This window comes from Natator depressus, chromosome 4 (assembly GCF_965152275.1).
Source record: "Natator depressus isolate rNatDep1 chromosome 4, rNatDep2.hap1, whole genome shotgun sequence".
Lineage (NCBI taxonomy): Eukaryota > Metazoa > Chordata > Testudines > Cheloniidae > Natator > Natator depressus.
In genome coordinates, this window is record NC_134237.1 from 92985353 (window position 1) to 93009073 (window position 23721).

The 23721-nt window shown below is 40.5% G+C and overlaps 1 protein-coding gene across 5 annotated transcripts in view; it reads left to right on the forward strand.

The window, feature by feature from the left end:
* The window catches only part of GABRG1 (gamma-aminobutyric acid type A receptor subunit gamma1), a 74139-nt gene extending 50764 nt beyond the window's left edge, over nucleotides 1–23375 (forward strand). The window contains exons 6-9 of one of the 5 annotated variants that reach the window (XM_074951477.1): nucleotides 6525–6662; nucleotides 6978–7130; nucleotides 10072–10283; nucleotides 18957–23375. In XM_074951477.1, the coding sequence (XP_074807578.1) occupies nucleotides 6525–6662; nucleotides 6978–7130; nucleotides 10072–10283; nucleotides 18957–19235 (782 nt within the window). In that variant the 3' untranslated portion in view covers nucleotides 19236–23375. Of the gene's footprint in view, nucleotides 1–6524; nucleotides 6663–6977; nucleotides 7131–10071; nucleotides 10284–11557; nucleotides 12179–18956 lie in introns of those variants that run through there. The other 4 variants (XM_074951478.1, XM_074951479.1, XM_074951480.1 and 1 more) reach the window with 4 other exon arrangements.
* The last annotated feature ends 346 nt before the right edge of the window (nucleotides 23376–23721 follow it).

A 23721-nucleotide genomic window follows, 5' to 3' on the forward strand; every position in this document is an offset into this window, starting at 1 on the left:
AGTTTGCTTAGTCTTCTCTTGAATTGAATGAATGATGTTACACTTCATTTCACTGCAACTTTAAAAGGTTAAAAATAATCCTACCACTCAGGGGCCTGATACAAAGCCCACTGGAGTCAACAGCCATCTGCTCATTCACTTCTTGGGGCTTTGGATCAGATCTTAGGAGAGGAAGAAATATATATAATCTGCAAAATTTATCAGCGTTTAAGTGACTACATGTAGTATATTTAACAGTATAAAATTACAGGATCAGGTCACAACAAAGTAACACTTAATCACCACAACTAGGCCCACTGTATAAAAGGATTAAGGCCTGTTTTACAGTGCCCTCCTCCTACCAGACCTAGTTTGGCTCTTGCTGAGTCACTCACTTCCTGGGTTAATTCTAACTAAACTCTCAAGGAATTCATGGAAGCAGTTTCCAGCAGGGTTAGTTGTTTGATCTAAGCTTTCTTAACAAACAAAAACAAAACCTTGCAGACTCTTCCCTCAAATGTCTGTGCAGGCTGAGTCATCCCTTCCCTAAGTCTGTTCTTTGCACCGGTAACTCCAGTGACCAAAGTTTCCTTGCTCTAAGCTCAGAGCCTCAGCCATAAATGACTTCACATAGTATCCCTTCTGCCCATTTGGAGCCAATCATATCTGCAGTAGCTCCAGTAGCAGTCCACTGGAAGCACTGTCCCTGGTCTCAGCTTTCTGGAGGGTATTGCAATCCCTGCCTCCATTTCCTGCTGCCCTCTTTTATAAGGGTCAGCTAACTAAGTTCCAGACCTTTCTCAGATGCAGAGAGTGGGGCTAATCATCCAGCTGCAGGCCTCTGCCCCCAGAGGAATACTATCCCTGATAGCTTCACATACCCACCTGCCTTGAGTGGGCCTGTCATGGCACTTACCACAGGGCCTACTGTGTTCTTCAGTTCTTGAAAGCAAGCCTGTATTCCAATGGTCCTTCCTAGGCCAATACTCTATTCTAAATTGAAAGGGTTGAAAGTCTAAGTACCAACTTGTCACATGGGCATTTGAGTCTTTTATGATTTGGAGCCATCTTAATGCCACATGGAAAGGGTGTTACAAACAGATAATATCTCAGTGCCTTTACAGCCTAGTGTATGGCCAGGCATTCCTTCTCAAAGGACAGAGTACTGGGTTTCCTGGGCTAAGAGTTTTCTACTTATGTAAAGGGCAGGGTGCTCTTCTGCATGGAAACTTTGGGGTAGCACTGCACCTACAGTGTAATGCAAGGCGTTTGTTTGTAGGATGCATTCTCAAGTGAAATCGGGGCTATGGAACACTGGCTGGTTGCAGAGAATCTGCCGAGAATTTTCTGAAATGCTTGATCACGCTGGGGGGACCCCGTGACTTGTCCAGGGGCTGACTTTTTTAAAACCAGGTTTGTAAGCGATGCAGTTAATAGGGCAAAGTTGGGCACAAATCTTCTATAATACTCTGTTAGGTTTAGGAAGGCCCAGACCTGCTTTTTGATTCTTTGTTTGGGGGTGTATGTTAGGGCCTCAACTTTGTCAAGTAGGCATCGTATCTTCTTGTTCCCTACTAGATAAAAAAATTTTTTTTTTCCTTTCCCCACTTTGCAGTTCTTTGGGTTTGCTGTTAAATGGGCTTCCTGTAGGGCTTGAAAGACAGCTGCTAGGTTCTGGAGGTGGGTGGGCCAGTCCCAACTGTATACGAGCCTCTCATCTAGGCAGGCCATGGCATAGTGATGATGGGACCATAAAACCTGATCCATTAGCTTATGACAAGTAGATGGAGCCTCATGCAACCTAAAGGGCATGGTAACAAATTGGAATAGGCCCACTGGCGTAGAAAAGGTTGTTTGTTGTTTTCCTTGGGAATCGAGAGCAAGGGGAATGTGCCAATAGCCCTTTTGTTAGATCTAATGTTGTTATAAAACAAGCTTCACCGAGACAATCTAGCAGATCATTGACTCGGGGCATCGGCTAGGTATCAAATTCAGAAATGGCATTTTTCTGATAGAAATCTATATCAAATTGAATGGTCCCATTCAGCTTTAGTACTAGAACTACCAAAGTACACCAGGAGATACAGGAATCCTTGATGACTCCCAATCTTAACATTTCCTGTACTTTCAGAATGAATGGGTTTTTCACCTTCTGGGATTTGATATGATTACTGAATGGGCTTGGCCCCTAGCCCTATGTGGATGTAGTGAGGCACCATGGAGGTTTGTCCCAGTAATAGGGAGAACACCTCCTTTTAAGATCTTAGGGGGTTGTTTATTTGCCTTCTCTGCCCATTAGACAGTCCCTTCCCAAGTGATACCTCCTTTATCCCAATTTTGGCTGAGGCACCAGATCCTCTTCTCCCTCCTCCAGGTGGATACAAGGCTTTCCTGTACCTTCCAGGGTTTTAACAGGTTTACATGATAAATATGCCTTGTTTTTTCTGGTCTGGGCTGTAAATTTCATAATCTGCGGGTCTCACCTGATGGAGTACTTCATATGGGTCCTGCCTTTTGGCCAAGAGCTCGTATTCCCAGCTGGCAAGGAGCAGGGGCACTTGGTCTCCCGGTTGGAATTCCTTAGCTCTAGCCCCTTTATGATATTGCTGCATCTGGGTCTGTTGGGCCTAAGAGAGGTTAGTTTGGGCAAAAAGGCACAAGAGTTCTTATCTTTCCCTCATTTAACTGACATATTGGAGGACACTGGTAGGTTGAGCTTCCTAAGACTCCCTAACTAAGTTCAACATTCCTTGAGGCTGTCTCCCTTAAAGAAGCTCAAAAGGAAAGAAGCCCATGGAGGCTTGTGGTACTTCTTGTATCGCAAACAACAAATATTAGGGGGAGCAGCTAGTGCCAGTGTTTGGCCTCGGTTCCCACAGGCTTGTTTAACGTATTCTTGAGGACCTTATTGAACCTCTCCACCTGACCATCAGCCTGAGGAAGATAAACTGCTGGAGTAGTCACACTTTCAACAGTGCCCAAACCTGTCACTTGATCAGTGACTACTTCCAATGGAAGGCCAGCTTAGGAAACCAGTTGGTGTAGCTCTCGCTCCAGGATGGAGGCAAAGGTGTTTCATAAGGGAATTGCCCCTGAATGTTGGGTGATAGTCCACAAGAACCAAAATGAACTTGTGACGTCAATCACTCTTTTACAGAGGGCCTATTATATCAATCCCTACCTGCTCACAGTGGGTTGTGATGAGGGTAGGGGGATGAGATTGGCCTGGCCCTGACCCTTTGGGGCTCCTTTTGGTAATCAGGGCATGGCAAGCAGAAATCAGCTGCTTCTCTACATATCTCCAGTTAACAGAATTGAGCTAACAATCTTTCTTGGGTTTTCACCTTACCCAGATGTCCAGCCATGGGAAGAGTATGGACTAGCCATAGGAACTCCTGCTTGGCAGATTTGGGGACTAGGAGTGGATCTCTGGGTTCTTTAATTTATAGGTGTCTCTCTACCCAGTTCAGAATTTCATCCCATAATTCAAAGCAGGGAAACTGGTGAGATGTGTGTTCAAAAGTAACTGTCCTGTTGGCAGCAATGACTTGGCTGAAACCTTCCTGAAGTGTTTGGTCATCATCCTGAGCTGCCACAATATTAAAGGTGTCACTCAAGACACTGTAGTCTAAGATGGGAAGGGTATCTGCAGTGTCCATGGGTAAGTGATAACATACAGACTGTTGGGATGTTCCCTTCACAGAGTTTACCCTTTGGGAAGGTCCTTCTCCAGGCTCCATGGAATCAGCTCCAGGACAGGCTTAGGCTTGTGCTTGATCCTGAGTCTTCCCTGAATGTCTTTGTGAGCTCTGGGCCCTTCACAAGACTTCAAAAAGATTGGATTGAGCAATGAGCAATAGATCCTAGCATCCTCAGAAGGGGTCTTTTCTTGAGGTAGGGGGTCTGGGTTGGAGGGAACTGATTCTCCTTCCAGGAGAGTCAGAAGACATTTCCAGTCACATCCCAGGATCACTATCCAGGGTAGTGGATCACCACTCTACCTGGAAGTGCCCTGACTGATCTGCTAACTGCAAAACAAATGAGGCCATTGGGTATGTACAGATTTCTCCATGAATGCAGGAAATTCAGATGGATCACTCTGGATCCAGGGCTTTGGGTGAGACTAAGTCCCTTTGAAGTAGAGTTTGTCCACACCACAAGTCTATAAATCCCTCCACTCTGTTTGTCCCTATTTTTATAGGGACCATGAAAAGCCTTGGGGTCAGTCGTAATGGTTGGTTTGGAGTCTCACCTGCTTGGCCAAAGAGGCATCCTAAAAAGTCATATTCCATCACAGGGAATTCCCTTTGGCTCTGCCTAGGTTGCCCAGAATGATAACATATCAGGCCCTTCTTGTGGTGGTCCCTTGAAAGTCTGGGACTTTGGAGCCCCTATTCCTGGTGTGCCTGTGATGAGCATAAAGTTTCATTCGCTCAGGGCAGACTAGTACTATGAGCCTCGGTGGTTTGGCAGGTTATTGTCCCTTGAAACTGTTCTAAAGAGTGGCCGGCCCTCAGGGGGACTGGATTTCCTACTCCTAGGCAATTTGGCCTCCAAAAACCTTTCAGTTGTCTCTAGTGATTTCTGAATGGATGTCGGGTAAAACTGTCAAACCCAGGTATTGTTGTAGGACAGCATTGTCCATAAGCTCCGCCACAGTCTTTGTCTCTGGGGTTAGCGATCAGGTAGCGGAGTCCTAAAGCTGTGGAGCTACTTGCCTGGGGGCATGCTCCTTTAAGAAATGGCTCTGGCTGAAATTTCTTTTGATAAGCCTCTGGATTTTGATAAGTCTGTTCCACTCATGCTCCGCCAGCTGGGCTTCCTGCAGGCATCACTGGGTGGCCAGAAGTGCCATCTGGAACTTCCTTTCATTCTCTGCATGCTGTTGATTCACCATTATTTGGAGTATCTTCTCCATAGCCCTTCTTGATGGAAGGGGTTCAGGTCAGGCCCCTGTTTGGGCTCTACTTGTAAACGAATTGGGGCCTGTCTTAAAGCACCCTCCTCCTACCAGCATTGTTCTTGCTGAGTCACTCACTCACTCACTCCCTGGGTTAATTCTGTCTGAGCTCTCTCAGGGAATCCTGGGAAGCAGTTTCTAGTACAGTTAGTCATTTTATCTAAGCCTTCTTAACAAACAAAAGCAAAACCTTGCAGACTCTTCCCTCAAAAGTCTGTGCAGGCTGAGGAGTCCCTTCATGCCAGTCCTTCCTGCCAGTAACTTCAGTAACTAAAGTTTCCTTGCTCTTACCTCAGACCCTCCCTTCTGTCCATTTGGAGCAATTTTTCTCCATAGTAGCTCCAGTAACAGTCCATTGGGAGCACCACCCCAGCCACTCAGCTTTCTGGTGGGTGCTGCAGTCCCACCTCTCCATTTCCTGCTGCCTTCTTTTATAAGGGTCAGAGAATTAAGTTCCAGTACTTTATTAGGTGCAGCAGGTGGAGCAAATCAGCCAGCCAGCTGCAGGCCTCTGATTCCAGAGGAATGGTATCTTTTATACGTTTGCATATTGCTTTCAGTGGGACTAGTTTTTATGAGTAAGAATTACTAACTTACAGGATTATCCCCTTTAGTATAAACTCTGTTAAGCATATAAAATTAATTTGTTCCCAAGGACATTGTGCTACCATTGGTAAAATAAAACACTGAACACATCTAAACAATTTATTCCTTAATGTACAGTGTAATAGGAGATGAATGTAACTACAATGAAACTTCTTAAATGAATATTATTGCTTAATGTTTGCTTCTTAAATACTTCAACTAAACATGCTTTCACAGCTCAGGCCTGTTCTACATCTAAAACTTAGGTTGACCTAGCTATGCTGCACGGGGGTGTGAAAAAGTCACACCGCTGAGAGATGTAGTTAAGGTGACCTAAACTTCCATGGACCTAGCTACTGCCACTTGAGGGAGGATGGGTAGATTTATTATAGCAGTCGAAAAACCCTTCTGTTGTAGCAAATATCTACGCAGCTGCAGCTGTGCCACTGTAGCATTTGTAGTGTAGACATAACCTCTGTCTTCTGAAAGATTGAATTGGCCTAGTGCACCTAAAACTGGATTAACGCAGTTCTGAATCAGGTCCCAAATATCCAGCATGGAAAGGCAAATAAGTTTCCAAAAGCATTTATACCTTTTAAAGCAAATTAAGTATGAAATAAATAAAAGTAGCTACCACATTTAAGCTTTAAATATGCTTCTCAAATTATGCCCCTCTGTTGTATTACATTAAACTATCATTCTAAAGAAACAGAATCAGTACAAGCTAAACTTTTTCATATTTGAATATTGCATTATTAATTTGAGACATACATTTTCCTTAAATGTCTGTATTCTCTATCATTTTGGTCGGTAGTACATTTAGCCACACTTAAAACTGAGACATTTGCAGGCTAAAGCTTAATAGTACATCAGGTATGTTATGGAGCAGTTGTTTTCTGACCCAGTTATTTGGGTTGTATCTAATTTCAGAGATCACAAGTGAAAGCATTCTTTGCTGTATACTGTGAATGAATACTTGGTTTGGTCTACTTTGTTCTAGATGGATACCCCAGAAATGAAATTGAATACAAATGGAAGAAAACCTCTGTTGCAGTCGCAGATCCCAAATACTGGAGATTGTACCAGTTTGCATTTGTAGGGTTACGAAATACAACTGAAATTTCTCATACTCTGTCTGGTACGGAAAAATCTGATGTTTTCTTGCATGCATTTAGAGGATTAGCAGCCTACGCACTTTCATTCTTTGCCTAAATTGTGCAAGGAACCATTTAGTTGTTGTGTGTGCTACTAATGTCTAGGGCAAAACAGAATTGCAGCTGACCTGTTTTAATGGATAAAAGTCCTTTGGCAGCTTTGTTTAAAAGGAAAGTACATTATGTTTCCCATTGTAAATTTTACAACATGGTATGTATTTGGAACAAGAATACCAAAAATTATGGGATAGAAAACCACTTGCAATGTCTAATTAGAATTGTGGGCTTTTTCCTCGTAGGGGACTATATTATCATGACAATCTTCTTTGATCTGAGCAGACGTATGGGATACTTTACTATTCAGACATACATTCCTTGTATACTAACAGTTGTTCTTTCATGGGTCTCATTTTGGATTAATAAAGACGCTGTGCCTGCAAGGACATCATTAGGTATGTATGTTCCCCATGCATAAAAATCTTCAGAGAGAAATAAAATAATCAAAAATATCCATGGCTTTAAAATTATGATTCTGGGCTTGCACCAGGGGACACCACAGCAGAGACTGAAAATCCTCAGGGAATCTTGATCCAACCCCCCTGCATCTGTAGCTGTGCACATAGAGGAGTTTTCTATATATTCTCTTCTTATCATCCAGCATGAGGGCAGCGTGGTCAATGATTAGGCTGAGAGGCATGATTTTGCTGCAGTGAGAGTTGCAGAACACAGGGGCAGTTAATCCAGGAAGATTAACTAATACTAGTTTTTAATGTATCTGTGTCTTTATTGGCCTGGGACCACAAGTTTTCTGTTCTCTGGCTTCTTTCTCAGAGAGCAAGTCACCCTTTTCTGTATGCAGAAGGGGAAGGACCCTTAAACATAACAGTTATTCCTGTCTACATATGCCTGATTCTCCTCTCACGCCTGGACAAATTGGGAGTAACTCAACTGAAATTAATGACGGAGTTAAACTTTTGTGAGAGCAGAATTAAGCCCCATTTCTGTTATTTCCATGGTTTTGCTGTGCTCCATGTCACGGAGCAGATTTGAGACTACTAGTCTAAATATATTATAGCCTTTCAATATTGGCTCTGTTTTAACATTTGGTTAAGGCACTCATCCGAGCTCATTTAATTAAATCAGTTTAAGAATAGTAGTAGCCAAAACAGTTTCTAATTTTAGTGGTACTAAAGAAACCATATTTACTCTTGTTAACATGTTGCAGTTATTTATGCTCTCTTCAGAAGTACTGGTTTATCAGAATAAATACTTTCACTCTGTAGGAGAACACTTGCAAATTTGGTTACAAAGAAATATCATTATTCAATATACTACTATTTACCTACTGAAGTATGAGTAACAGGAGTTTACTGACAGCATTAATGTACAGGAAGAACACAGAAGATCTAGATTTTTTTAAAAAGTGATGAATTTTTTCACTTAGTTCTATGCTATTTAATTAACAAAAAGTTCCATAAAATGTTAGTGAATAGAGTTTAAAACCTAATGATTTGACATGTCTCATGATATTTAGAATCTATATAAATTACCTCTAAAGTATAGTATTTAAACCTCAGCGTGGGCACAGTCTGAAAAGAGAATGTAAATATGGCATCCTATGTTCCCGATTCATTGTCTCTTGCCAACTGCATATTCAATTTGTTCACTTTACAAGGTGTTTCTTCTAAACTGCCAGCCCTGAAAACTTACCCTAGGATATGACAATCAAGCTAGTATTTTTCCAGCTCTCATATCAGCAACAGTAATGCTGTTCCAACTAAAATGTGTTTCAGGTATGTCATAGAGGTTTATAGTACTGCACTATAACTCATGCCAGTTGGGTTAGTTACTGTTGACTGATGTGTAAGCAGTAAAGAACCCTGGTTGACTGTCAGATCCCAGGATGATTTTGGTGACTGGCAGATGGAGTGGTGTGGTGGTGGTGGTCAAAGATTTTACTTGTAAATGGAGCTAATTTGATATGAAATCATTGGGGCGGGGGAGAGACACAAACCAGAATACCCCACCATGCTGTTTTTTTAGAGTTACTCTTCTGAGTATAACCGCACTTTAACTCTATTTGACAAACAAAGCTCCTGTGCTAAAGTTTATTTCGATCATTAAAGGGCTGAACTATGAGGAAACTGTGTTGCATCCTTGGGGACAGAGGAGCAATCCAGACACCTCTTGTCCCTACCCCATCTCCACTTGTGAGCAGCCATTCCATAGCTTCACAATAGCAACGTCTCTACTGCTTTCATTGTGAGGAACACTGGGAACGTTTGCTACTGTTCCGTCCTCCCCTATGGAACAGGACTCTGAAACTAGAACAGTGGGAGGGTACAAGACCATGCCCATCCCTTACCCACTGCCCGTTGCAGTAGGAATGGTGCACTGAAGAGGGGGACTTGCTAATGGATGGAGCTGACTGCTCACCCCACCCACACGTATGGCAGAACCTTGGCAGAAATTGTGCCTTTCCAAAGCACAGTGATTCAGATTTTTGAAGGCACCTAAAGATGCACATAGGCGCCTAATGGGTTTTTTAAAAAACACCTACTGGGAGGTAGGCATTTTTGAAAATCCCACTAGATACTTATCTGCATTGTCAGGTGTGCCAATGTGAAATTGGAGTAGCCCTTGCATTCTAAAGTTAATCATGAAGCAGAAAATATAATACAAAATTGTTGTATTACATTAATGAAGTGTGATTTGGTGCAGATTTTGAATATATAGTTACTAAAGCCAGCTCTTCTGTGTGATTGGTTCATATGTCAAAGGCTGAGCAGCAAGTCTTAAGTGGAATGCCTCTTCTAGGAATTAGAACTTTCATAGAGATGAAGGCCAGAAGGGATCATTAGATCATCCAGTCTGACCTCCTGTATATCAAGGGCCACTACATTTCACCCAGTTAACCCTTTCTTCTGAAGAATCGATGGTTAAGTAGTGCACCTTTTTCCTAGATAGTAACATTTGTTCCTTATTCACATTTTAAAAATATTTAAAATCTGAATAACGTTACGCTGTATAAAATGTTGAAAATTTAACAGTCCTTTACAATTTATTTAACTCTGCAGTGTGTGGGAGAACAGAGAGGATTTGAACCGAGGCTAAAATCATCTCGCTCTCTATAGCCCCGGTCTTGCCATTGGATCCATGGGGATGGACTCTTGTGCTGGCACATATATTTGTGCTCACGTGGAGCCTTATGAAAGTCAGTAGGCTGTGTGTAGGTGGAAGAGTCAGTTTGCTCAGATCCGATTGTAGTATTGGGGAACACTGGGCCAGTTTGATTGCTTTGGTACTAAAGGGAATAAATTAAATGCTTCACAACTAAATCTGTCTGTAGGATCACTTATTGAAATACCTCCCTTTGTTTCTGTTTTTGAACAGGTATTACTACAGTATTGACTATGACAACACTAAGTACAATTGCTAGGAAATCTCTCCCCAAGGTTTCATATGTGACAGCAATGGACCTTTTTGTTTCAGTTTGCTTCATTTTTGTGTTTGCTGCCTTGATGGAATATGGCACCTTGCATTACTTCACCAGCAACAAAAAAGGGAACAAAGAGAAAGAGAAGTCATCAAAACACAAGCCAGCTGTAAGTTTAAGCAATTTGGGAAAAGCCTGCTCAGTTGTAATGTCTGTATTTTATTTTTTACAAAAAGTTATTTTTTTATTTGTATTATCATAACACCTGGGAGTCTAGTCATGGACCAGGAACCCATTGTGCTAGGTGCTGTATAAACACTGAACAAAAAGATAGTCCCTGCCCCAAGAAGCTTGCAATCTAAAGGGAACGTTTAAGAGGCTAGCTGGCAAACTGCGAGGCTAACAGTCAAAGGTAGTTAACATGACAGCCTTTCACCCTTGGATTCATTTCCTGATAATGGCACAAATGAACATGAATGTAGGCTCATCCTACTCTCTAGTGGATATAAGTTAAGCCAAAAAGCATTGAACATAATTTTTCATGGCTTCAGTGGAGAAACCCAGTGCTTCATCAGGATCCACTACTGCAGACCCAGTAACCCACTGAGTGATGAATCCCACTGAAGATTCAGCATGTGTGCAGGGTCCATGCTAACACATCTAGTCCCAGGATCAGGGCACAATACTGCAGAAGCAGAGGTGTTGTAGATGGATTGAGGTTATGAGGACACTTGCATAGAAAACATTATATTCAACTTCAGCCAGAATTCTTTATTCCTTGCTTTTGTGAAAAGCAAATTCCATAGCCTCATTCAAGGATTTTTTTTAATTGAATCAACACCCTGGTATTAAAGTCTGAGATTTGTTGAGTGTGAAGCTCCACACAGCAGAAGTACAGGAACAAATATTAATGAAGCGTGTCTTCTAATATATAAAAGCTGTTCAGTATACTTTTCAAAGAATCTAATACTAGCAAAGAGGAAAAATACTTCAAACTAAACTTTACATTTACAAAACATTGAGATAAAGGCATTGAATATCTTGTGCATTGAAACACAAACTGAAATAGCCTTATTTCATAATAATTGAAGCTTGATCACCACTTTCTTTGGGAAACCTGGCAGGAGGACAAGGAAGAGGCAGGAAAATGCCCCAAAGCTACCTTGCTGCAAAGCCCCCTTCCAAATCATTGAATTAGAAGAAGGTACAGCGTGGTGGCAATACCACTGCACAGGTGACTGACACCTCCTGCTTTTTTCCTCCAGCTTGAGGAAATCAGAGAATGACAGAGCATCCTTTCGTGACCAGATCAAAGAAAAAAAGTTTCTAGGTATTGTAGGTGAACATTGCTGTTAAGATCAGGTTCTCTAATGTGGCTGAACTGTGTTTGGGATAGGTTTAGGATGGAGTGAGGGGGAATGTAATTTTAAGTCACCTTTGCAGCCCCATGATTCTAGGGCAGTCCAGCCCAATCAGGGAGCCATGGGAGCAGCAGGGGAAAGGAAGGCTTGGGATCTCTTCGACCGAACTGGTAGGAGGACATGCAGTCACAGATGGAAGGTGAGCCTAAGCTTAATTGATGGATGGTGACAAAGATAGAGGCTGCAGGTGATGGTGTGTCTGAGCTTCACTTTTAGGGCATGACTCCAGGGCGGTCACTGCAATATGTGTCTACTGGTCACAGTAGACTGAAACAGAAAGGGAAGCTCTCAACGTACCGAGGAGGAAAGGGAGCTCTGGGGGAATGCTGCCTACCTAAGGAAGAGAAACTGCCCTTCACTTTAACCTAGCTAATCTGCCTCCGTCACCAGTGGGGCTGAATGCATCCCATGTATTTTAATAATAGAAGTAATAAGAATCTCTTCTTTCCCAGCCTATGGGAAAAAGAGTTGGTTAATTTTATATATTTTTTCCATAACAACCTTTTATTAGTATTAAATGTCTTCTAATATCAGAGTCAAAATATCTAAACATCTCTTTTGAAATAGCGGCTGACCAATATCCATTAAAGTAACGGAGGTGCATTGATATAGAATTCCCTTTACTTTACCCAGACTTTACTGAATTTGCTTTTATAAACTAAGCATTTCTGTGATATTCTGCCAAATGATACAAGACTTACAGCACCTAAAGCAATATAAAATATACAGTATTGGTGAGGCATACATAGAATCAATTACTGAATGTGTAGCTAGAGATTTATCTAAGATGAGAACCAATGATACAATATCTAGAACACTATTTAGTTATGTGTTTTCCTTTATAAATGTGCTTTGTTTCTTATGGTCTGAGAAATGCATACATCTGTTCATCCAGATTTCTTCAAACCTGTTTATAGCAAACTAAAAATATCTGAGAGCTCATATTTGCTAAGTGATTAATCTGAAAATAGAGGAATAATTTTTTAATTTCATGTATTAGTTATAAAATACCAATCTAATGAAAAATATAGTTTTTTCTCAGTGACATTGTTTAAATGCAGTGAGTTTTCTAATTCCAAATAGAACAATTAAACTAGCAATCTATTTAATTACAGAGAAGCCATACAGTTACAAACCCTGATGTTTCTCCAACTGCCTTTCTTCAAGTTCTCTATTAATTCCTTTTTTTCCTTCTGATTATGGGTGTACTATTTTAAAACCAATTTAATTAAAAAAAAATCAGTTTAATTCTTTATGAAAAGTTTTCATTCATACTTGTTCTAGAAAGATGGCTTATAGGAGTCTATTTCCAGGTGGGTATTTAGTAAGAGATTACTACTCCTGGAGTTTACTCCAAGAAGATGCTGATAATATAGCATTTTATCAAAGGGCAAGATTTTGCAGCTGATTAGAACTGTGTTTATTCTACAGAATACTTACTAACATGCAGGGGCAGGAGGTGAGTCCATCAACAGCATTTTACTTCATTGGTTAGTATTCACATAGCCCTTTCAGTGATGGTTGTAGGGCTAAGTTAATTTTCATGCCCAGAGAAAAGTTATCTGAGTCATTATAAAAAAGAGGTTACTTTTTCCCTTCAGTGAACATAATACACATTTAATAATCCCAAAAGGGTAAACATAATAAAATATTAATATGCAAGATATCATTATGCAATATATAAATATATAACCATGGCATATAAATAAGCAAAAATAAATAATCTTTAGTTAAGATGTATACATCTTGTCTGTATATTCTCACAACAGCAAGATTACTACAATATATGGAGCTGAAAACATATTTCCCTGAATAAAGGAGTTTGAATGAAGAGTTATTGTCTTAGCAACAGTGAATTGGTAAATGGCTTTCTGAAAGTATAATATTCATGAAGTTAAAAATTTCCCAGGATGTGGTAAATAGGCTGAGTAACAAAGTTCCATATTTAAAAAATTCCTTGTTATGTATCAGATGGATGCATATTACACAAAAGACACAGTAGGGAAATTTCAAGCAGCAACGTGTATGCAGTGTTGTTCTTACTGTGTCGGTCCCAGGATTAGTGAGACAAGGTGGTGAGAATATCTTTTATTAGACTAATTTCTGCTGATGAGAGAGACAAGCTTTCCAGCTTACACTGAGTTCTTCTTCAGGTCTGGGAAACGTACGTGCTGATTTACACCAGCTAAGGATCTGGCCTTTCCTTAGCTCTAGATTTTAATGTTTACTTTTTTCTTTTTACGGTTTTCTTTTATTCTGAGCTTTTCTGCTCTTTTCTCTCCCCTTTCTCATTCTCAAGCTATTTCTTTTTTCCCTTATGCTATGTTTTCTTTTCTGTTGTCCCCAGTGATTCTCCCTCCTTTGAAACTCTGTGCTATGCAACATTCCAATTATTGTCATTCACTTCTTTGAGTCCATTGGTGGAACATTCTCACGACCAGACTGATCACGGTTGTGTGACTCAGGTCTCTCATTCCTTCTCCATCTCCTGAATGAGTTTGAGGACATCGCATCTCCAGCATTCTCAATGCTTTGCTGGCCTAAGGAGAGAAAGACCAGTAGTGGTTGTACAGCCTGATTCTTCCATATGTTGTGTTCTTTGCTGTGGCTGTCTCAGTCATATACTGGAGCAAAAGGAGCGTTTTAGGTTGTGCACACTATTTTTTGTAAATGGCACTTACCCTGGTGGACATGTGCTGCCATTATATCTTCCAGGCTAGACACAGATTAAACTGTATCTTGCTCCTAACGGTGGGACATACCTCTTCCACTCTCTTAAATCCATGTGCTTCTTCTGCTGTTCCATCTTTCACTTATTGACATGCTTAAACCATAACCTCTTCTCCTACAAAATTTGAACTTTATGAGCAAGAAAATCTCGGAGCAAGGGACCTAGACATGCTTCAGATACCCTTTTATTCTTGCCTAAAAATAAAAGTATCAAGCCATTACATATTGTAACTGTTTGGGTAAGTTATGTGTGTGTTCCTTTACTGGATAGAATTAGAACTGCTCAACAGAGCATCTGAAACCCTTGCTTTGGGTAGTTTCAAGATTCTTGGGTATCTTTTTACACAAATAGTCAGGACACCTCTGGCACTGAATAGCTGTGCCATCTTGGATAAATGACTTGACAGCTCTGGGCCTAAATTTTCCCTTTTATAATGTGGGTATAATAATACTTAACTGTCTTACAGAGGTGCTGTGAGGCCATAATTAATTAACAAGATTATTGAATGTGGAAAGGTATACACTGTTCTGACCACAAAACAAGGAGTCCGGTGGCACTTTAAAGACTAACAGATTTGTTTGAGCATAAGCTTTCGTGGATAAAAACCTCACTTCTTCAGATGCATGGAGTGAAAGTTACAGATGCAGACATAAATATACTGACACATGAAGAGAAGGAAGTTACCTCACAAGTGGAGAACCAGTGCTGACAGGGCCAATTCGATCAGGGTGGATGTAGCCCACTCCCAAGAATAAATGAGGTGTCAATTCCAGGAGAGGCAAAGCTGCTTCTGTAATGAGCCAGCAACTCCTGGTCTCTATTCAAGCCCAAATTAATGGTGTTAAATTTGCAAATGAATTTTAGTTCTACTGTTCTGACAGTTTTGTGCTTCTGCTGCTTAACACTTTAATACATTTTTGAATTATTTCATAGAATATCAGGGTTGGAAGGGACCTCAGGAGGTCATCTAGTCCAACCCCCTGCTCAAAGCAGGACCTAATCCCCAACTAAATCATCCCAGTCAGGGCTTTGTCAAGCCTGACCTTAAAAACCTCTAAGGAAGGAGATTCCACCACCTCCCTAGGTAACCCATTCCAGTGCTTCACCACCCTCCTAATGAAAATGTTTTTCCTAATATCCAACTTAAACCTTCCCCACTGCAACTTGAGACCATTACTCATCATTCTGTCATCTGGTACCACTGAGAACAGTCTAGATCCATCCTCTTTGGAACCCCCTTTCAGGTAGTTGAAAGCAGCTATCAAATCCCCCCTCATTCTTCTCTTCTGCAGACTAAATAATCCCAGTTCCCTCAGCTTCTCCTCATAAATCATGTGCTCCAGACCCCTAATCATTTTTGTTGCCCTCCGCTGGACTCTTTCCAATTTTTCCACATCCTTCTTGTAGTGTGGGGCCCAAAACGGGACACAGTACTCCAGATGAGGCCTCACCAATGCCGAATAGAGGGGAATGATCTCGTCCCTCGATCTGCTGGCAATGCTCCTACTTATACATCCCAAAATGCCATTGGCCTTCTTGGCAACAAGGGCACACTGTTGACTCATATCCAGCTGCTCGTCCGCTGTAACCCCTAGGTCCTTTTCTGCAGAACTGCTGCCTAGCCACTCGGTCCCTAGTCTGTAGCAGTGCATGGGATTCTTCCTTCTTAAGTGCAGGACTCTGCACTTGGCCTTGTTGAACCTCAGATTTCTTTTGGCCCAATCCTCTAATTTGTCTGGGTCCCTCTGTATCCTATCCCTACCCTCCAGTATATCTACCACTCCTAGTTTAGTGTCATCTGTAAACTTGCTAAGGGTGCAATCCACACCATCCTCCAGATTATTAATAAAGATATTGAACAAAACCAGCCCCAGGACTGACCCTTGGGGCACTCTGCTTTATACCAGCTGCCAACTAGATATGGAGCCATTGATCATTACCTGTTGAGCCCAACGATCTAGCCAGCTTTCTAGTCACTTTATAGTCCATTCATCCAGCCCATACATCTTTAATTTGCTGGCAAGAATGAGTAGTCAGTTAAAAGAAAAAAGCTTCTGAAAAAAGCATTTTATTTCTGTACATTCCATAGAAGTAAAAGCTGAAAGAAGTGGTTTTGGTTATTTTCCTCATGACAAAGTTTAGAGACCTCACCCCCCACTGCACCCTTTATGCAGCCCTCACCACTGTTCCTCAAATTTTACACCACTGAAACCAATGGAGTCAGGTTGGTGCAAAACCAGGGTAGCCCTATAATGAATCAGGCCCTGTATCTTTCTACTTATTGGTTTAAAATAGTGTGATAAGATGGCCAATGTTAGTCTGGTGGGTCCTGCACTTTTCTTGGCAGGGAGCTAAGATGCCACCCCTTTCCCCTGTTCTTGGGGCATCAATAGCCCCACTAGTGGCCCAGGAAGGTGGTAAAGGAGGGAAGCAGTGGGGGGGTCTGGGTTTGCTCCTTATTCTGAGCCCCAGCCCCCTCTCAACTCCTGTGCATTCTTACCCTCTTCCCCCTTGGGTGGGGTACCTGCAGTCCTTAGATGCTGGGGAAGGGAGTCTCCCTCCCCTATTGGGGCAGGGTCCCCTTTACTTCACTTCTCTGATTTTCCAAGTCTCACAGCACACCTGCAAGCTCCAGTCCTCTCACCTTCCTCCTCCCCTGTCTGCCTGAAGCAGGGGGTTTTATTAGGTTCCTAACAGGACCTTAATTGACTGCAGGTGCTCCAATTAACCTGCAGCCACCTTCCGTAGTCTACAGGGAACCACGCCTTAATTAGCCTTGAGCTTATATATTTCCCCTCTAGCACTCTCCCACTGCTCCCTGGCCCTCTTGTATCACAGTAGTAATAAACATTAAAGTTGAACTGCAGCTTTTATTTCTCATTTAAAAACAAACCTTATTTGTATAATTGAAATGCGGGGAGAAACCTCTAAATGTTGATTGCTAATATAGTTATTATTGTATTTTCACAAAATTGGAGACAATTAATTTCTTCAGGATAATAATTAGCTCCTGTCCAGAAATGAGAAATAGCAGTATCTGCAAAATGGCCGGTGCTTATGATAAAGTTGATATAAAATATTAAAATACATTATTTAAATAATGTTTCTGGAGGCTTTGGACAGTGCCAGTGACTGCTGGCCATTGTACCACTTCAGTACCAACTCTAGGAGATTACTGGCTGCAAGGATGCACTGGCACAAATCACTCTCTTAGCAAGGAATCGGAGACCTACACAATGTTCAAGGTAGAGCCTTGTAAGTGGTGAAACAGCACCCCAAAAGTGCAAGGTCCCAAATGACTTTGCTTCCCATGTCTGTTATTGGCCATCTTGTATGTTTGTTTGCTTGCCCCCACCACGTGCACCCACAAATCTTTCAGAGAGGTTCCCTTCCATATTTTCAGGTACTAGGGATATAAATGCTTTCATTGCAAATTTGTGCTCTCTTGGTCTATCTTCTAAATGTATTTCTTTCCATTGCTTTCTGCCTCATTCCTGTTCAGTATACCAAGGTGCTAAATCAAAGTGCTGGAAGAGGAAAGGGAACACATATGAGCATTATATAGGGATAATATGAAGGATCACCATTTTTTTTCTGCCTAAAAATGCGGAAGGAGACACCAAATCTGAGGTTGGAAGAAACAAGGAGAGTGAACAAGAGGACAAATGAGGAGTGTGGGGTTGAGGTTGGAAAGAGGACAGACTAGGGAATGAAGAAGAGTGGGAAAACACGTGATAGAGGAATGATGGGGAAAGGAACCAGGGGACTGAAGGTGAGAAATAACATGAAAAAAAGGAGACTAGTAGAAGGAGGAAAGAGTAAGTAAATAGTGTGAGTAAGAAGAAGAAAATTCAGGACAGTAGAACAGAACATCCTTTGTGTAGTCCATTATTTATTATTTACTTTATTATTATATAATATCAGGTGATAGGGCTTCCATCACTTAGCTGATGAGATTATCTACATAACATATTTTACCAGGTTGTAGCAAGGTTGCCTTTCTGTGCGGCACATGTCCATTCAACACAGTTAACACATGGTGCCATATTAATCACTGGTTCAATTTCACTGACTTGAATAGAGTTCTGCTGGGGAAGAATTTGGCTCTTGGTTCCTAACTGCCTGGGTCTACCATTCACCAACTTTAATTCCAGAAGAGACCATTAGATCATTTAGTCTGACCTCCTGTGTATAAAGGCCATTAAACTTTCATACAGGTACCACTGTATTGAGCCTAATAACTTATTTGGCTAAAGTATATCTTCCGGAAAGGCATCCAGGCTTGATCTGAAGACATTAATAGATGGAGAATCCACTATTTTCTATGGTAGTAGTGTTCTTATCCTGCTTGTGAACAAGTTTGTGACCCAAGTTTCAGGCTGCAACTGTGTTCCAAAATGTTCTTTGCGCTTTATAGATGGGTCACCTAACTCTGTCTGTGTAACCTATTTATTCCTGCCTCACAGAACAATCCACTGTGCATTGCACCATGTGGAAAATATTCATGATCCTTCGGCCTCATCAGTTAATTATATAAAATGTTTCATAACTGGAAAAGTTTCCAAAATTGATTTCTTCAAACATGAAATTCTGTGTATTGTACTGTAAAATATTTGTAGTTGGACATCGCCCAGGGAAACATAAGGGTTATTTTTTTCTCTCTGACTATAACCAACATATTGTTCTTTAGAAATCGTCTGCAATTGCTGTCCGTCCTGGATCAACATTAATAGCAATTAACAACATTAATCACCTCCAACAGCGTGACCAGGATTATGGATATGAGTGCCTCGAAGGCAAAGACTGCACCAGCTTTTTTTGTTGTTTTGAAGACTGCCGCACAGGTTCCTGGAGAGAAGGAAGAATACACATCCGTGTTGCCAAAATCGACTCCTATTCTCGAATCTTCTTTCCAACAGCCTTTGCCTTGTTCAATCTCGTTTACTGGATTGGCTACCTTTACCTATAAATTCCAGAGGTTTGACAAACTCAGAAAAGGGATAAGTTAACACCGATACTGTTTAATGTACCTCAGTGAACAATATAGAATTAGAGCTGCTCAAAATTTCTGAAATTCGCATGAAAATTGAAATTCTTGAAAAAATGAAAGGAAATAGAATGACATTTTCACACTTTTCCATCTCTAATTAATCAATTATATAGATAATTTTTAACTTTTGAAATTAGGGGCGAAACTTTCAAAATACTTTTTCTGAAATTCTTTCTTTTTTCCAGCTCTAACAAAAATGCAGAGAAACCAGTGGTTAAATGGCTGAATCAGGCACCTCTTCATAACTTTTAAGTTTTGTTTTTAAATGGAATAACAGCTAAACATTGTAGCATCTCTTACACCAAAGTTAACAAAGCCTTAATAAAACAGGTTTAGCGCCACTGTTACTGAATCATTCTCATATCTACCTTTTCTACCACAGAGTGACTTTTAAAAATAAAATACACCTGAACTTTTATAAATTCCTATTTTAAAGAGGTTGGCATGGAATATTCCTCTGGTCCATTTAACCATTTGTCCTCTGCATAATACTGGTTACAAGTATGTGTAAACCTGAATGCACTTAATTAGCACTTAATGAAAGCAGCATGAAACTGACAGGTTATACGAAGGTAATAGTAATTCTGAACTGGTGTGATCCTGACCATCACATAAGTTTTGTGCTTAAGTTTATGCTTGTACTTTTCCCATCATTACTTAGCTATTGGTAGTTTCCTAGGGTTCCGAAAAAAGGGCAAAATCCTGCAGAGATTCTTAACTAGTGTAAATTGGTGCAGCTCTACTGATTTCACCAGAACTATTCCACTTTAAACCAGATCAGGATCTGGCCCTGAACATGGTGCTTCTCCTTCCTCTTTCCTGCTCCCTTCCCCCAACTAGTCTCATTCATTTAAATGGACTACCCATAGTTGTAAAAACCATTGTGCTCAGTAGAGTTTGTAGGACTTGGGGCCAGCTATTGTTCTCCCAAATTCTGCCACTGCCACATGACATTCAGAGGCATTACTTTCCAACTCCAGCCCTCAGAGCAAAGGGCATGGCCGCCTTCATTTCATCAGAAACCCATATTGTTTACTGGTTAATCCAAAATGGTAGTGCTTCTATTGATTCTGTTTGTCTCTGTGTGTCTCCTTCGGAGCCAACACTAAAAAGCAGCAGTTTTAGTACACTTGTAATATGAATTGTTTCATAATGGCTATTGTAACAATTGTATGTTTAATTGGAAATGTGTGGTGTTGAGAAAGAAAAATAATTATGCATTTCAAGTAATTCTCCATGGTGCGACACATCCCTAAAAAGCATAGGACCCTGTCATACACCCCCTCCTCACTCAGATGTCCCATTGACATTAGTGGATATTGTGCAAGTGGTGGACTTTCCAGACTGAGCTCACTGCTTGTTTGCTGGCTAAATTAATTAGCACTTTTACATCATCAATAATTTTGCCTTCACTGCAGAAAAGTACAATCCTTTCTGCTTTCTGACCTTTCATAGACAATGAAACTGGTCGTAAGCTAACCCACAAAAGTCAGCTGTGTAATTGAAGAATTCCTTAACTAAAAGTCAAACAAGAGAGTCCTTGAGGATACTTTAAAGGGGATTTATGGGACAAGGAGTTGTCTACTATAGATGGGGCTTAGTGAAAACTTCACTGTGTCAGAGGATACCTCCACAAAGCATAAAGAAAATAACTGATAGCTTGAAGTAGACAAAGATTTATCATTTTAAAGGGGAAGACCCGAGAGTTCTATTGAATAGCATACCTTCTCTGGATGTGTCTCAGAAACATACTGTATCCTTATAGTCGCTGGTACAAGAAACAATATGGCTTGATATATATTCGACACTGAATTCAGAGGTCCAGATCCTCAAAAATATGTAGGTGCCTAACTCCCATTGAAATCAATGGGATTTAGGAGCCTAAACATCTTTTGAGGATCTGGGCCAGAGGAACTACTCATGTGAAATTTGAAAACTTCATTTGACCTCTGAGTTCAATGAAGAATCAAAGGCAAAAAAAAAAAACCCCAGTGTTTCTGGGGGGAAAATGTATTGATGGACACAGTTTAATGCAAACTTTATTTCAATATCTAGCTGATAGAATGTAGAAATGATCAGGAGAATCTGAAAGACTGCCACTGACATTGTCAGATTTCTTTTACTGGGTGACCTTTTCAGAGCTCAGACCTTTTCGGAGCTTAGGAAGCTCAGCCCTTTGCAGGAGGAAATCAGTACTTCACTGTTGCAGAGGGAACTCTCTCTTGGCACATCCGGTTAGTTATTTCTATTTCATTTAGTTGTCAGTTGCCAATCAGCTCCAGTGAATGAATTAGCAAAGAGAGAACATCCTGAATTGGCAGGGGATTGACAAGAAGTCTGTCATCTCTAATTTGTATGAAACAATGTAATGGAGTATTAAAGCTATTGAATGTTAGGGCTGTTTGGTTTATAAATACACTTGCTTCTGTCTGTTAACCAACTTTTGTGTGTACCTCATTTGTTTCTGGTGAAATCATTTCAGGTTTTCATAGTACTGTGTGTGCAAACAGAAATGAGAATGCAGTGAACTCTAACTTGGCATGGAATAAATGTGTTGGTTTAGCCCTACATGTTTCCTTTCTAGTCTGCATGGAAACACTCCCTAGATACCAAGACATCTAACTGAACTTAATGAAAAATGACAGAGATTAGATGTGATCATTTTTCAAATACACATAGCTATAAAATGGAGAGTGGCTTATTTGCTGAAGTATGCCATTGTGAGATCTGGAGGTTTGGAGTAGTGCACTCTGGCCCCAATTCAGCATAGCACTTAAGTGCATGCTTAAGTCCATCCCTGTTCAGAACAATACTTGGCCTGGATTCAGGAAAGCACTTATGCATGTGTTTAAGTGGTCTCAAGAATAGAGACGTTTTCCTAAAATGAGGCCTTAAACATGTGATTTCAATAGGCAGCACTTAAATGACTGAGCCCTAACAACATGATCCAAAGCATATTTAAGTTGATGGGAGGTTTTCTCATTGATTGCAAAGGGCTTTGGAGCAGCTGCCATATAAATGAAGACGGGTGGGAAAATGGAAATAGAGAAAACTGCATGAAACTGTGCTTCATAGGCTTGGGAAATTTCTGAAATGTTTCTTGTGAAAGACCTTAAGTGATACTTTTATAGTCAAGTTATCATCTCTCCATTGTGTAGTTAATGCAGCTAAATGTGTTATTTTGCAGCAAGGTTTTGTGTATTTGATTGTATTTCACTCATTACCCTCAGTGTTTGAATGTTTTATTTTATGTAGTGACAGGACCAAGCAAAAAAAAGTGAACTCTGATTACTGTGCTTCACACAATTTCTTTCAATATGCTTCACAGGCCTAGTCCCTTGTCTGATGACATGGAATGTTGCAACATTTTTAAGAAAAAAATCACTTCCGACAATGTTGTTTTGCCACTGTAATTACCTGTTGCTTACTTGTTATGTTAATGTACGGTTTGTTTGATATTTGAAAGATGCTTTGTAATTTGATCATCATGTGAACCCTTAGCCTGTCTTTCGTATCAAAAGCTCACAGAAAAAGATTATATTTATTTTTTAAATATTTGTATAAAACCAGATATTTTGTTTGTATCCTTCACCATCACAATTCATATTTTCAGATTTACTGCAAATAAGCCTAATTTGTGTTTTTTTAAAATCCTTATCGGTGTTTAAAGTTAAATTGCACACTGTTGTAATTCTTCTTTGCATAGTCATATTTTCAAAATAATCTTTTATCTGTTTTTATGATATCCATCTAAAAATGCAGCTTCTAATGATTATGCATACAGCCAATGGAAAGCAAAATCATTGTCCACGAGCTAATTAAACAAGTTACTAAAATACAAGAACAGAACTTGACAGTATTACTTTGCTTTCATTTCTATAGAAGCTTAAATCTCCAACACACCTTGAAAAACATAGCAAGGAAGCAATCCACCGAGGTGTAGAAGTTCCACATTGGCAGGTCTGCACACGTAAAGCATCAACATGGCAGAGTACATGCACTGTAAGCTATGGAAGGTCTCTGTCCTGGCTTTTAATAAACTTGAGATTTTCAAAAGCATTCAGCGTTCGACTAATTTTGTTCTTAGTGAGGTCAGTGGGAACTGTACCACTGACTTCAATGGGACAGAATTAGGTCACTTTTGAAAAACTTCACCCTAACCTCCTGGCCACTGTATCATCTTGGCTTCTTTTAGCTTTAGAGTATCTTTCAGAGGTGCTCAGTGTGACACTATTAGTCTCCCTGCAGGTTAATTGACTGTCTGTTTTTAAAATAGCATCAGAAAAAAAATTGTAACCAACCAGATTTAAAATAAGAAATAATTAAACAACACCCGGGTTTTTTTTCTAGAGATTAATGACTGGCTGGAAGGAGTTAACGGCATTAACCCCACTGGTCGTGAATT